At 43.4% G+C, this 14,663-nt stretch overlaps 2 protein-coding genes across 8 annotated transcripts in view; both read left to right on the plus strand.

The window, feature by feature from the left end:
* The window catches only part of RAI14 (retinoic acid induced 14), a 148,707-nt gene extending 145,263 nt beyond the window's left edge, over positions 1 to 3,444 (plus strand). For all 7 annotated transcript variants that reach the window (XM_057540008.1, XM_007192227.2, XM_028169049.2 and 4 more), the window contains 2 exons: positions 696 to 761; positions 1,578 to 3,444. In XM_057540008.1, coding sequence (XP_057395991.1) covers positions 696 to 761; positions 1,578 to 1,655 — 144 coding nt within the window. In that variant the 3' untranslated portion in view covers positions 1,656 to 3,444. The remainder of the gene's footprint in view (positions 1 to 695; positions 762 to 1,577) is intronic.
* Positions 3,445 to 11,163: 7,719 nt separating this feature from the next.
* The window catches only part of TTC23L (tetratricopeptide repeat domain 23 like), a 58,227-nt gene continuing 54,727 nt past the window's right edge, over positions 11,164 to 14,663 (plus strand). Inside the window, exons 1-3 of the mRNA XM_057540345.1 lie at positions 11,164 to 11,276; positions 12,770 to 12,844; positions 14,464 to 14,474. Coding sequence (XP_057396328.1) covers positions 11,236 to 11,276; positions 12,770 to 12,844; positions 14,464 to 14,474 — 127 coding nt within the window. The 5' untranslated portion in view covers positions 11,164 to 11,235. The remainder of the gene's footprint in view (positions 11,277 to 12,769; positions 12,845 to 14,463; positions 14,475 to 14,663) is intronic.

A 14,663-nucleotide genomic window follows, 5' to 3' on the forward strand; every position in this document is an offset into this window, starting at 1 on the left:
CACAACTACTGAGCCTGCGCATCTGGAGCCTGTGCTCCGCAACAAGAGAGGCCGCAATAGTGAGAGGCCTGCGCACTGCAATGAAGAGTGGCCCCCGCTTGCCGCAACTAGAGAAAGCCCTAGCACAGAAACGAAGACCCAAGACCCAACATAGCAATCAATCAATCAATCAATCAATAAATCTTAAAAAAAAAAAAAGAATAAGTTTTTAAATTAATAAATATTTGGTCATGGTATACGATAGAAAAGTTGGAAGATACAGAATACTCTGGAAAAGCTACTATAAATTAAAACTGCCTATAATCCAACCACTCAGAGACAATAACTTTTCGCATTTGACAAAGTAAATAGTTCCTTGCACTGTTTACTTTGTGTGAATATATCTGTATTCTTTGCCTGAGTATGTATATATATTTTTAAACAAATTCGGGATTATCCTATCTACTTTTTACATGAATTTTCTTCTAGGGTTGACATACCAAGATATGAAACAGGTAGTTTTTTTCCCTAAGAATATTGACAAGCATTCCAAACTACACAATCCTCTGAGTCCACAGCAATTTTAAAAGCTTCCTATGCTAGTTGGTGGAAGGAATCACTAGGGTAGCGTTTGGCCGCAGCTTTCTCCTAGTTTTCTTTGCTTTTTTTTAAAGGTCTCCTAAGCTCTTGAACAATGTCAAATTGTCTCTTTCTAGGAGTGCAAGAAACAACACCAGGAAGTGATATCAGTTTACAGAATGCACCTTCTGTACGCTGTGCAGGTATGGTGTCTGGGGATCCTAAAGAGATACCACAGCAGGTCTCGCCCAAATGCCCATCGTGAAACTACTAGAGCAGATGAGAATTTGAGAAGACAGCTCTTCATTGGAAAGCTTTTTAAAACACCTTCTGCTTTGCTTTGGATTTTGTGTTGGGAGCCCCATGCCCTGTTAACCAGGAGCAGCCTCCTTTGTTGAGAGCTGAAGGAGGGTGTGGGGGCAGCTCCCCATCAGGAGGAGGAGTCTAGGTGTTATTTTCCGGGTTTGATGATATTCTCAGAGCTATCCGTACCATCTCACTACTGCAACTGTTGGTGCTTTGGCTGGCTGGGCTCACATTTGCTACTGAGATGCCAGAAACCCTTTGCTGAGGACTCTGGTAGGAGACCCAGCCTCCACATTCTCTGGAGGAAAAAGAGCAGGGTTGTGTCTTTGACTCAGTTCCTCCTAGAAATGTGGGAATGGGTAGGGCTAACATTTCCTTGAAGGTCGGGGCGGGAGGGCAGTGGGGAGCCAAGGGCTCATCCCAGCCAGCCATCTCATTCCCCAGGTGAGGCAGTGCCAGGATTTAGGTTCTGAGTGTTGTTTTGTTTTGTTTTAAACCTTTTTGATGTTATTTTTCTAACAAGTGTTTTAGGTTTTCAGTGTTCAGCCTCCCCTCTACCTCTGTTGTATTCTGCATTTTGAAGTTCCTGTGGGGCAACAGCCTCTGCCCTTTATTCACCTCCTTCCTCACTCCCCCATGGTCCTGTGTGATTTGTGTCCACGTCATGATATCATAGGTTATTCTAATGAGTGTCTTTTGTCGGAATTTCCTAGGGCCAGATGGATGAAGATGTCCAAAAAGTACTGAAGCAAATCCTCACCATGTGTAAGAACCAGTCCCAGAAGAAGTAAAGCAGGACACTGGCCCCTTGTTGTCCACCTCATGTTAGATCCGGAGTTGCTGGCAACCACTGCCATTGTTCTCTTTCGTGGCATCACTGTGACCCTTGTAATAGAGCTTCTTCCCTTTCCAGAGGCTTCTTTCTGAGGATGGGTCCCAGGAGAAGACTGTCCTCCTCAGAACCGCTTAGAAACTTCAAAGCAGCAGGGGTGAAAGATGCTGTCATCCCTTCTGATTCCAGAGCTGGGATCGTCCACACTCAGGAGTCAGGTCCCTATGCTGGCGGCCGGCATCGTCCTTGGCACCTGCCCAGCTGAGGGACTTCATCACTGAGTGACACATGGATGCACCACGCAGCCGTGCTTCCGTTCCTACGCTCAGGCTGTGCCGCTCAGCGCAGCAGTGTTCTTTTTGCCTTTGGTTTCCTATCCCCAAAACATGACTTAATTTCTAACCAAATTAGTATGGCACTAGTTTATGAGCTGCATGCTTTTAGACCCTTTATCGTGATATCTTGTGGATTTAAAAACGCTAATTCCATCTTTTTTTTCCCCATCTGCCTTATATTTCTCACCGCCCTGCTTATCAATCTTATAGTTTGATGAGCACTGTTAACTTAAATATGAAGTTTTAAAACAAAAGCGAATTGTCCTTAAAAGTTCTTTTTAAGTAAATCGCTGACATATTGCAAATTTTCTATGCAAACTTGCCTCCTGCTGTTTGTTATGCACGAAGCTCAGGAAATCCAAACATTTGTGTTCAACAAGGGATAGTAAATTGCGTGTTTACAGCCAAAAGAAATGCCTCATAGTTTCTAACCTCAATTTTTTAAAAGTGTTCTTTTTCCTCTACAATATTTTTATTGGCTCTTTAAGATGTTTTCATATCTAAATCCCTAAGTAAGTGAAATTTACATTAGACTATATCAGCAAAATATTTTTTAGGTAATCATGTTTAAGACTTTAAAAAGTATATAACTTTTTCCTCCAGGTTTTCAGCTACAGCAGGAGGTGGTTCTGTATTCCAAACTCAAAATGAGCTGCCACCAACACCCCTAGACTTCCTGCCATCGTGTTCTCAGAACTGTAGCACGTCTCTGAATATAGTAAATCCTCTTTTACCCATTGAATATTTTTGAATGCCCCAATTCTACCAGCACCTGTAAATTATCTCTGGAAGGGCTGTTAGTACCAACGAGTTTTTCAACTTTGAAGCAAAAAATTCTGGTAAACATTATGGTGCCTAGCTGAGGTCTTGGGAGAAAACATTCCTGTTCACTTTACTTTCAGGTTAACTTGCTTGCAGCTTCCCTTACAGCCTTGATCTTATTGAGAGATGTAAACTGAATACGGAAATCTCTAAAGTATAGAACTGAAAGCATAGGCCAGCTCCGAAAGGGCCGCCTGGGCTCAGAGGTCACTTGGTAGCACTGTGTTGGATGAGGACCAACGACAGCGAAGCAACACCGGCTTTCGAGCCTGGTGTTACCTTTCTTAAGTTGTTTATAGTTCGGCAATTTCAAACACGCTCCAAAGAAAAATGTGAAAGGACTTTCTGTCACAGCACTTAAGAAAACACAAGACCACCCCCCTCCCACCTCCACACAGAAATGCTGCAGAGTGTAAAACTTGAGAAATTTTGTAGGACGCCGGACAAAGTGTAGCCTTTTATCTTGTTTCAGGATGCATATTTATTACAAGTACTCTGGTTAAATATTGAAAAGTTACATGCTGTAGTTTAGCATTTTGCCATTGTAATTTACAGAAAGTATTGCAGAAAATAAACTTTTGTTTCATTTTGCATGTCTGTTGTTGATTTGGGGCACCTTCGTAAGCATGCCTGTACAGCTTCTGGAGTTCAGCTAACTAGCATTTCGGGGCAAAGGTTTTTATACCCTGTGCTGTGCTCCACCGGTGGCCGTTGTCCGCAGTCTCTCACACAGTGTGTCATATCATTTCGTCCCCTAGCTCCTGGGGTCACCTTGAACTCTACCCCAAGCAACACCCACTTTTGGGCACTTGCATCACAGTTCTTTCATTTAAAATTGCGTCTCAGTTGATCTGTAGTCTTTTTTTTTTTTTTTTTCAACTATTTAAAAGTTTCCAGGGCTTCCCTGGTGGCACAGTGGTTGAGGGTCTGCCTGCCGATGCAGGGGACACGGGTTCGAGCCCTGGTCTGGGAGGATCCCACATGCCTCGGAGCAACTGGGCCCGTGAGCCACAACTACTGAGCCTGCATGTCTGGAGCCTGTGCTCCGCAACGAGAGAGGCCGCGACAGTGAGAGGCCCGCGCACCGCGATGAAGAGTGGCCCCCGCTCGCCGCAACTAGAGAAAGCCCTTGCACAGAAGCGAAGACCCAACACAGCCAAAAATAAATAAAAATTAAAAAAAAAAAAGCTTCCATTAGATTTTTTTTTCTCTTTTTTCTTTGCTTTTTTGAAAAAGTAATACATACACATGGTTTTTCTTACATTATCCTATCACATTAGAAGGTTAATTCATTCCTGAAAAAAACTCCTGTAGGGTGAATTCTTCCAGGTTGAAAGCATAATTAAAACACCGGATGACAATGAAATGGGTGCAATTATTTAAGTAGCTAACATGGTTCTTCATAACACAGCATAACGAGGCCATCTCCCTTCATTAAGGCCATTTCCCTTGCTAACAATACGACTCTACTGCCTCTCTTTCAGCTCCTGTTGCCAAGGCACACCATACATACTCAACTGAACCCTTCCTCACGCCTCACCTCTGGGAAGGAAAAGGACAAAAGATATCAATGAAAATAATGCAAATAGTGTCTGAGGTTATCACTATCTTAAATTATCGAGTGTGTACCCTGAAAGGAGAACTTACCTCAAGAGAGGCCAACCATTCAACTCAGAAGATGATTTCTTTTTTTTTTTTTTTTTTTTTGCCATGCCTCCCAGCATGCGGGATCTTAATTCCCATACCAGGGATCGAACCTGCGCCCCCTGCAGTGGAAGTGTGGAGTCTTAACCACTGGGCCACCAGGGAAGTCCCAGAAGATGATTTCTTGGTGACACTCAAATGAGCACTTAACCTAGATAAATCCAAACCAGACTTCTTAAATGGAAAGAACTGCCTCATATGCCAAAGGCAGGGTCTGAAAAGAAACAGGGTCTGTCATCCTGCAGCAATGGTTATATATCATGGGATATAATTGTAGGATAAATGAGAGAAACTGAAAATAAATCTCTCCTCCTGATTCCTAGTTTACCACTCCAGAAGCAACAGCTATTAAGTTTCTTGAATGACCTATGTCTATATGTACATGCAGGCATGTATTTTATTTTCCCCTTTAAATATAGAAACTTCTGGACCGTACTTTTTCCACTTAAAACATCCTAGAGATTGTTCTTTGTCAGCACACACATCCTTTTTAACTGCTGCATAATGTTTCATAGTACGTGCTTTTTTTTTTTTTAAACTCCTCATTGATGGGCATTTAATCTGCTTCCAGTATTTTACAGCCCTAAAAATGATGTGATGACTATGCTATGTATGCATATGTGTGAGGATCATTTGGATAATTTTCAGATTGCCCATTTTCACACTAGCTTCCATCATGTGACACAGGAATGCAGAGGAAAAAAGGTAGAATAGCATATGGGTCATCACAGTGAGTGAGCAAGAATGGCCTTTTTCTTCACATTGGTTACATAAGAGTCATCAACTTGTTTTTCTTACATAAACTTTCAGACAGACTGACTCCAAAGCCTTTAATAATTAAACCCACCAATCTTAAGATAAACACATGATATGCCATGTGGGGAAAATGCTCCCAGAACATGTTGATGCACAACCTTTTGCCATGTGGCATAACTGTGGAATGCTGGGTGCTGACAGCAGTAGAAACACCATCCAGCAAAGATGGGGGTGATGCAAGGTTTAAAAGGCAGACTGCAAGGCAAAGAGTGAGCTGGAGAAAGTAACAGACGGAGGCATTCACAGGAGCAATTTCTGTTCACCTGTTCAGGGCAGAGAACTGTCCAGCATGCGGGGAGTGTGTGGCATATTAGTGAAACAAAGGACAAAACCTCAACTATGACGGTCGCCATAATTGGGCCATAGGAGCTGGTTGAGGGAGCAATCGAAGTGCGTTCCAGGAGATGGAAAGGCTCCCTTGAGGAGTAAATCCCCGAGAGATGGAGGTGAGTAGAAGAGAAGGAAAGAGACATTTCTGTACATTCAGTATAAACCAAGCCCTAAAAACGGGAAGAAACAGTATTTCAAGAACAGCGACTGGATGTACCAGACGATTAGTGGAGGATGTGGAGGGGGGAGAGAGGAGAGGACACAGCCAAATAATGTAAGCTTTTAACAAAAGAGTTACCTATGTGTCACCTTCAGATGTTTTTAAACCTATACTTTTTTTTTTTCAAAAAAAACCTTGAGGAACGTTATTGAGATCAATACTTCAGTTTCAAAGTCACAGTAAAAATGGAGAGTTTGTTTCAGTTTTGAATTTTTCAAATTTTTAAACAAAATTTGAAAAGATTTTACACTGAACATCATGTGGTCATCACCTAGAGTGAAGCGTTAACATTTTACTAGACTTGCTTTGTATGCGTGTCTACCCACTTATCTATCCCAATTTCCATCCATTAGTCTATGTTTCTTTTTGAGACATTTAAAAATAAGTACAGAACATCCACACAGGCTACCCTGAAAATTTCAGTATGCATATCATCAACTAGGTTTTAGTATTTGTTTGAAATTATTTCTAGGTAAAATTTACATACAATGAAATGCATAGATATTAAGTGTACCATTTGATAAGTTTTGACAAGTTAATATGTCTGGGCAACAAACCCTATCAAGGTGTAGAACGTTACCATTAGCCCAGAACACCCTGTCACCCTCCTTCCTTAAGATTAGCAAAGCCTGAAGGTACATGGGACAAAATCCAAGAGAAACAAGGCACACACTTCCAGGTGCCCTCTTCCAGTGGAGTTACATGGATATAGCTAATTGTCCCAGCAGTGATGTGTGACAACACTTCGGAAGTCTGGCCAGTCAGATTAGCCCACCCAAGCCTTGGTATCCAGGACTTTATTGGGGATCTATCATGAAGGCTGAAGTACCTGCATAACAATTTCAGCTATTCAGATTCCAGACCCCCCCAAAGCAAAGACATGCATTCATCATACATCACATTTTAAGAATGAACTATTTAATCGGATTTGTACCACTTGGCCCAAAATGTCAAGCATACAAAAATGTTCTTCTCAGACAGAATATTCTAATGGATCAGAACTCATTTCCCAGGAGCCAGTCTGAGGCCATTCCTGAAGATAGGCATTTGTAATGAATATGCAGGTTCTGAGCAACCCAGACATGTAAATTAATCCTTTAAACCTATACATTTAAATCAAGTTAAACACTCTGGTAGGCAGAATAACACTCCCCCAAAGAGGCTCATGTCCTAATTCCCTGGAATTTAAATAGTTTATGTTATACGGCAAAAGGAGAATAAAGTTCGCAGGTAGAATTAAAGTTGTTATTCAGCCGACCTTAAAACAAGGAGATTACCCTGGGTTACCCTGGTAAGGCCTGACGTAATCAAAAGGGTCTTTTAAAGCAGGAGAAGGAGTCAGTTAGAGATTTAAAGGTGCTACACTGCTGGCTCTGAAGATGGAAGAAGAGCCGTGCCAAGGAAGGCAGGTGGTTTCTAGAAGCTGGAAAAGGCAAGAAAACAATTCTCCCCGAGAGCCTCTAGAAAGAACCGGTCTTGCTGATACCTGATCTCTAGGCCAGTGATGGTCGTTGCAGACTTCTGACCTCCAGAACGAGGAGATAATAAATTCTTGTTGTTTTAAGCTGCTAAGTTTGTGATGACTTGTTACAGCAGCAATAGGAAACCAATATACACAGAGAGGCCAGAATCTCTACTAATGGAGAGTTCCTGAAGATTACTCAGTTTATTAAGTGTTATTGAACACTAGTAATAAGCCAAGCACTGTGCTGAACGCTAAAGGCTCAGTGGTGGATATAAAGCTCCTGCTCACAAGAACCTCACATCTGGTCAAACAGGGCCTGCCACCTAGCAGATATTCAGTATTCACTGGGTGGGTGGGTAGGTGGAGATGTAGATGGACGGATTGCCCATAAGGCCCTGCATGACCTCCTCTTCTGCTGACCCACTCTCCTGTCTCTCTTTTCATTCTTAATTGAAACTTTTTCTGTTCTTGAACCCATTATATTTGTTCCTGCCTCAGGGCTTTTGCACTTGCTATTAATATCTTACAATGCTCTTCTCGACATTTGTGTCATTTGCTCCCTCATTCCCTTGTGGTCTCTGCTCAATGCCACCTTGTCAGAGAAGCCCTTCTTAACTACACTGTATAAGCCAGTATACCCCTCCCCACATCCACATCACTTTCTAGATCCCTTGCCTGACTTTATTTTTCTCCATATAATTTGTTACTTCCATGTCAGGTGGTTCAACCCTTTCCCAAAGCTGGACCCCTTAGCAGGGGCCTGAGACTGGCTGGAGGAAGAGGCTTTTTCCTAATTCACACAAAGCTGCTGCCTATTCCCTATGCCACCTGCCTTTTTCTAACTTGCAGAGATGTCATATTGTTTGCTAGCAGCCCTGGTAGAATAGAAGCTCTAGGAGAGCGAAATCTGTTGCTTTGTTCGCTGTTGCTTTCCCTGATGCTTAGAAAGAACAGTGTCAGGCACATAGCAGGTATTCAATAGGTATTTTTCCTTGGATGGATGGACAGATGCATGGAAAAACTCAAAAGTAAATGGAGTGCCAATAGACTTGTGAGTGTCACTATGAGACTGTGGATGGGATACCGTGGGAGCTCAGAAAGAAGGTATCTAGCCCTGCCTTGAGAGGCTGGAAAATGTGTTTTAAGAAATTACACAGTCCAGGGACTTCCCTGGTGGCGCAGTGGTTAAGAATCCTCCTGCCAATGCAGGGGACACGGGTTCAAGCCCTGGTCCGGGAAGATCCCACATGCCGCAGAGCAACTAAGCCCGTGCGCCACACCTACTGAGCCTGCACGCCTACAGCCCGTGCTCTGCAACGAGAAGCCACTGCAATGAGAAGCCCACGCACCGCAAGGAAGAGTAGCCCACGCACCGCAAGGAAGAGTAGCCCTTGCTCACCACAACTAGAGAAAGCCCGCGCGCAGCAACAAAGACCCAACGTAGCCAAAAAAAAAAAAAAAAAAGAAATCACACAGCCCAAGAGAAAGTTTATTTGGATTTCCTTGTTCTTAGGTTTCACAGTCCTTGTGTTTGGAATCATTTGGAGCTAATCACATTTGATTGGGGGTTGGAAGAGTCTAGAAGTACCCTATACACATGGTTCCTCTGTGTGATTTCTGCAATAGCAAAGCTTACGGTAATCAGGCTCAAAGGAGGGTATGTGAACCCGCTGTAAAAGCACTATCCCCAGATTACTAGCATTCCATTCCAGAGTTAGTGAACAGAACTAAAGCACACTTACCATTGAGACAGGAGGGAAAGGAGCAGGATACAAATGCTAGATAATGAAGAAAGGGGGCAGCTGTTGGGATGTGATAAAGACTGGCTGGAACCAGCTGAAACCAAGGTGGCTTCGAGAACAGTCCAGTCATTGACCTTTAGCTCATTATACCTTCACTGTAATTCTAAAAATCACTCTCCGTTATGCCATGACAGTTCCGAGGTAGACCATAAAAGGCCAAATAGTGGGCAGTGATCCAATTCCTGGGAAATCCCCACCCTACCCCAAAATAGCGAGAATATGCCTTCCACTCATGAGCCTATGAAATTACTTAATCCATAAAAACCTAGGACCCCAGGCCTCAGAACCACTCTCACTTTCCAGGATGACCCCATGCCCGGGGGCTACTCTCACTTTCTGAAGCAGTCTGCATTCTGCCTATTGAATGTGTATCTCTCTAAATAAATACCCATTGCTTTCCCTTTACTCTGGCTTACTCTTGAATTCTTTCCTGCATGAAGCCAAGAACCCTCCCTTGGCGATCGGTCCTAAGGACACCTGCAGGTCCCAGGATGTGACATTTCCCCCCCTGCAACTCTATAACTAACTTTACATTTGCAGCCAGGGTTAAGATGTAAGGAAAGAAGAAGTGTCACAGAGGCTTAGAACTCTAAAAGTCTTTAAAGTTCTTTTCATTTGATTTCTAATTTTACAGATGAGCTAATTAAATGGAGGCGGAGCCAGAGCGTTGGCTTTAGGAATGGGAACTCAGTGACTGTTCTGGTACCACATGTCCCCCTCACAAAGATCAGCAGAGCAAATGTTCAGGAAAGAGAAGGTATATTTAATACACTTAGAAACAACTTCATAGCCATTTCCTAGAATGACAGAACATTAAAGCTTTCCATTTCATTGAAGACCAACTTGTAACAAGGATAAGGGAAATAAGTGTTAGAGAACAGGAAACCAGTTCTGCCCTTTTATCCCCATACATGTTAAATATTCATATTCAATATTCAATATTATGTTCACAGAATCATAAAAATCTGTGGTTTATCCTCACAGAATCCTGGAACTGGAAGGGGTTTTAGAAAGCAAGTGGTACAAATACTCTCAATGTACTGGCAAGAAAATTCAGTCCCCTAGGCTGTGACTTGCCCCCGGGCACACAGTCCAAAGCGGAACCCTGATGCCCTGAAGCCCAGCTCAATGCCCTCATCATCCTTTCCTGCTGAGGGTTCTTTTAGAAAACAGAGAATAAAAGGGGTGGGGGTCTTTCTAAAATTTTGGCTCAGGAGCTTGAGGGTACAGATTTCAACTTTAATAGGCCATCCAGGTTTTAGTTAAGAGATATTAAAGCAAACTCACTTAAATAGCTCCTCCAACCTAACTTCAGAAAGGCTGTCTTGGCAGTCTTGGATCAACAGCAATTAAACGTCAGCCTCAGAACTGGAAAGAACAAACAATGAATGTAAACACCACCTGTCAAGTTCTTGGTAAATATTTTCCTTTTCTTTCTACTGAGCCTGCTCTTGTTTGAAAAGGAGAGGGACATACCAGTTCCAACTTGACTTGTCACAGCCCTTAATTCATTGTGGGGTTCATGACAACACCCTGAAACCCGAGGCTGCTTGAGCCAGTGATGTTCATTTGGTTTCTAACCACAATTGCCCCTGTACCCGTCAGATCTGAGTTACTGGTACCACTGTGGGTATTTCAGGCCACTGAAGATGGGTAGGATAAGGATACATGGTGCATAATTTAGGGCTATGTGGTGTTTGCCAAATGTGCCCTCTACCCTCGAAAATACTCTCTGAACTGCTAATCATTAGCAGAACTAGTGGTCCATATCTTAAGCTACTCACCTCCTGCACTCCGCTCCCTTACTCATGCGTAGCTCTAATCTTACCGGGAGAGGCAACACAGACGGTGCCACCACCGTCAATAGTTCTATCTGAGCCTTTCCTCGCGGGCCCGGAGGACCCGAACACCTGGGCAACTGTGAGGGTGCAGGGCGCGCGGAGGGGCACGCGGGGGGCGAAGGGTGTCGCCGAATACAGCCCGGTACGTCGTCGCAGCTTTAAATTGGTAAGGTCGTGGAGCCTGACGCCCCTTCCCATCCTTCGATGGGATTTACCTCCTCTTCCGGCGTCATTATCTCCGAGAGGTAAAGTCCCCTTAAGAAAAACAGTAGGGGACCGTTCAGCCGCAGCAGAGGGAAAGTGTGGGGACGAAGCTAAGGTCGCCCGAGTCTCGCCCGCGGGGACCGTTAAGGCAGGGGTGCTGTAGCAGCTATAGTTTGCGGGGGCGGCCTGGGATTCCGCTGGGCCGGAAGTGCCCCTCGTCGCCATGGCTACAGGCGCGGGCGCCGCCCGCAAAGTTCAGTTCCCATGGTAACCCCATTGTCTCAGTAGCCAGAACTCTTGCGGTGGGCGGGAAAGGTAAAGCTAGGTGAGCGTCTCTCTTCCGCAAAGCAATCCAGCGGCGCCTTGAACGAGGTCCGAAAAGGCCAGTACACTGAAGCCGCCGGCGGAAGCCGAGCTGCCAGGCTGAGGGAGCCGGGAAGCCTAGTTCTGGGCCGTGGCTCCCCTGCCCTCGGCCAGGTGCGCCGCGCCACGCTTGCCTCTCGGCCGCCCTCACCCGCTTTTCGCGCTAGAGCCTCTGCGGCCGGGGCACCGCCCACAGGAAAGAAGCCAGGGGAAGCTCGGACGTTGCTCGGAATGTGGTGTTAAGGTTTACAAAGTTAAGGCGAGACAACTGCAGAAAATAAGGAAGCGATTTGCACTTGAGAGAGGGGGGCGATAGTGGTGTTACAATTCAGGGCCATGTGAAACCGCACGGGAACAGAATTTAGGAGGTTGAGACGTCAGAACCCCTCGCCCTGGCCACGGTTTTGAAAGTAGAGATGAGAAGGACAAATTAGTGAATCTTCCTTTCTGGTCTTTGGATTGTGAATGTTGTGGAGTTTGAGTCAGAGAGCTACTCAGGGTTCAGGTGGGAATGAGTGACATTCTGCAGGGTGAAATGAGGAAGGACTTGGTGGGTACCAATGTTCAATAAATAACTGCATTCGAGTTGGATCTGATTTAAGCGACAGGAATAGCCATGAGGGTTCAATTTAGCAAATAATTACAAATCAGATTTTTTGCCATGAGTTTCAGTCATTTCCCCCATCAGCTAATGACAGCAAGCAAAATAGACGCATGTGTTTTAGCTCCTTAACTAGGATCACCTATTAAGTAGTGAGATGATGCAAGGGACACAGAGAAGAATTAACCAACAAAGACACTGTTAGTAGTGAGAGCTGGTTACCTGCAAAAACAGTATCTGACTTGAGTAGGAGATCATAGTTTTGTTGATTCAGTAGCTGTTAATGTGTTGGCTTAAGGGGTAAAAAAGGTAGGGGATTTTGGAGGTAATGTGAAGTAAAAATTAGAGGAAGGAAATTTAATTCAGGGATTTAATTTGGCAAATGTCTTTAATTTCTGCTTTCCACGGTCTCCATACATGAGTGTGTGTGTATAGTCTATTTGTGGATTTAGGATGGGTTATATATTTGGGCAGTTTCATTTTAATGCTAATAGCATCCAACAAAGGGAAAACAGAACAGACTTCTAAGCGTTTTCTTTCAAAGCTGACCTCACGTGTGATTCTTGGTAGGAAGACGATGCGAGCCAGCCCCATCCGCATCCCGACTGTCAGCAATGACACTAACTGGGACTTCTGCTTCCATCTGTAAGTATCACACTCACTCAGTGGCCTGAAACATTGGGACCTCCACTTAAGGCAAACCTTGGTGAACTTTGCATGCATATTATATAGTAGAGAAGATTGAGCTTCTGTGTTGTATTCTAATAATAGTTCTGCTCTAATGTCCATTTGTACTTGTGCAACCTATGCAAGATGGAAAACAAATGTTTTTTCCTAACTTAAGGGAAATTTCAATATTTTTTTTAGAAATTCACGTTCTTTTATTTATTTATTTATTTATGACTGTGTTGAGTCTTCGTTTCTGTGCGAGGGCTTTCTCCAGTTGCGGCAAGTGGGGATCACTCTTCATCGCGGTGCGCGGGCCTCTCACCATCGCGGCCTCTCTTGTTGCGGAGCACAGGCTCCAGACGCGCAGGCTCAGTAATTGTGGCTCACGGGCCCAGTTGCTCCGTGGCATGTGGGATCTTCCCAGACCAGGGCTCGAACCCGTGTCCCCTGCATTGGCAGGCAGATTCTCAACCACTGCGCCACCAGGGAAGCCCTCAATTTTTTTTATAAAAATAGGTTACTTATAGCAAGATTGGTAAAGTCATGGAGAATTAAATATAGAAGTTAATGAGAAATTGAAACTTTCATGAAATAAAGAGACAATAAGTAAATTAAAAATTTCACATCATAACAGCTAATACTTATTGAACAAATACTATGTGCCGGGCACTGTTCTAAGTACTTATGCATATTAACGCAACTAATTCCCCTAAAACCCTGTGAGGGAGGTACTGTAATTACCCCATTTTTTAGATAAGGAGTATGAATTAAAGAGAGGTTAGGCAATTTGCTCGAAGTCACACAGCTAGTAAATGCTATTCAAACTGGGCAGTCTGACTCCAGAGTCCATTCTTTAACCACTCCTCTGTACCAGGGTTTCTCAAGCTCGACACTATTGACATTTTGGATCAGATAATTCTTTGTTGTGAGGGCTGTCCTGTGCGTTGTAGCATCCCTGGTCTCTACCTATGAGATGTCAGTAGCACTGTCCCAGTTGTGACAAGCCAAGGTATCTCCAGACATTGCCAAATGTCCCCTGGGAGCAATATCACCCTTGGTTGAGAACCATTGCTCTACAGCAATGCTATCAAGTAGAAATATAACGCAAGCCACAAATGTAATATCGAATTTTTAAGTAGCCATATTAAAAAAATAAAAAGAAACAGGTAAATTTAATTTTAACACCATATTTATTTATCTCAATATATCTAAAATATTACATAACGTAATTCATGAAATATTTTTTCTTCAATTAAGTCTTTGAAATTCGGTGTGTGTTTTACACCTGCAGCAGACCTCAGTTCAGACCAGCCACATTTCATGTGCTTAATAGCCACGTGAGACTAGTAGTTAACGTATTAGTGTAATTCTAGACCATCTCATAAAATATCTTAAGGTTAAGGGTTATACAAATATAAAACTGAAGTTAAAAATGTAGAGTTTACAGTAGAGTATCTTGGAAATAATCAGATAATTCATATTTAATTTTACTAGTCAGAATTCACATTTATGATGGCAACATGTAGAATAAGTTAGAAACCTAGCAGATCTTTCATTTAACTGGCCTAATGTTTTTATTCTGACTATCCTTCCAGATATCTAACTGGTCAATATTCTCCAGGCATGTTTCTTACCTTTCATAGCAAAATGTTCAAAGCTAGTTCAGGGCTTGGCAGTCTCAAGTCATTTGTCAAGACCTCAATGTTTCTACTTCCTTTGAGGCCCTGCTGTTGAAGCTTGCTCCCTTTGGTCTCAGCTTAATTTCATTCAAGGCTGAAATTTAAATATTTAGGGC

This window comes from Balaenoptera acutorostrata, chromosome 2 (assembly GCF_949987535.1).
Source record: "Balaenoptera acutorostrata chromosome 2, mBalAcu1.1, whole genome shotgun sequence".
NCBI classification, from domain to species: domain Eukaryota; kingdom Metazoa; phylum Chordata; class Mammalia; order Artiodactyla; family Balaenopteridae; genus Balaenoptera; species Balaenoptera acutorostrata.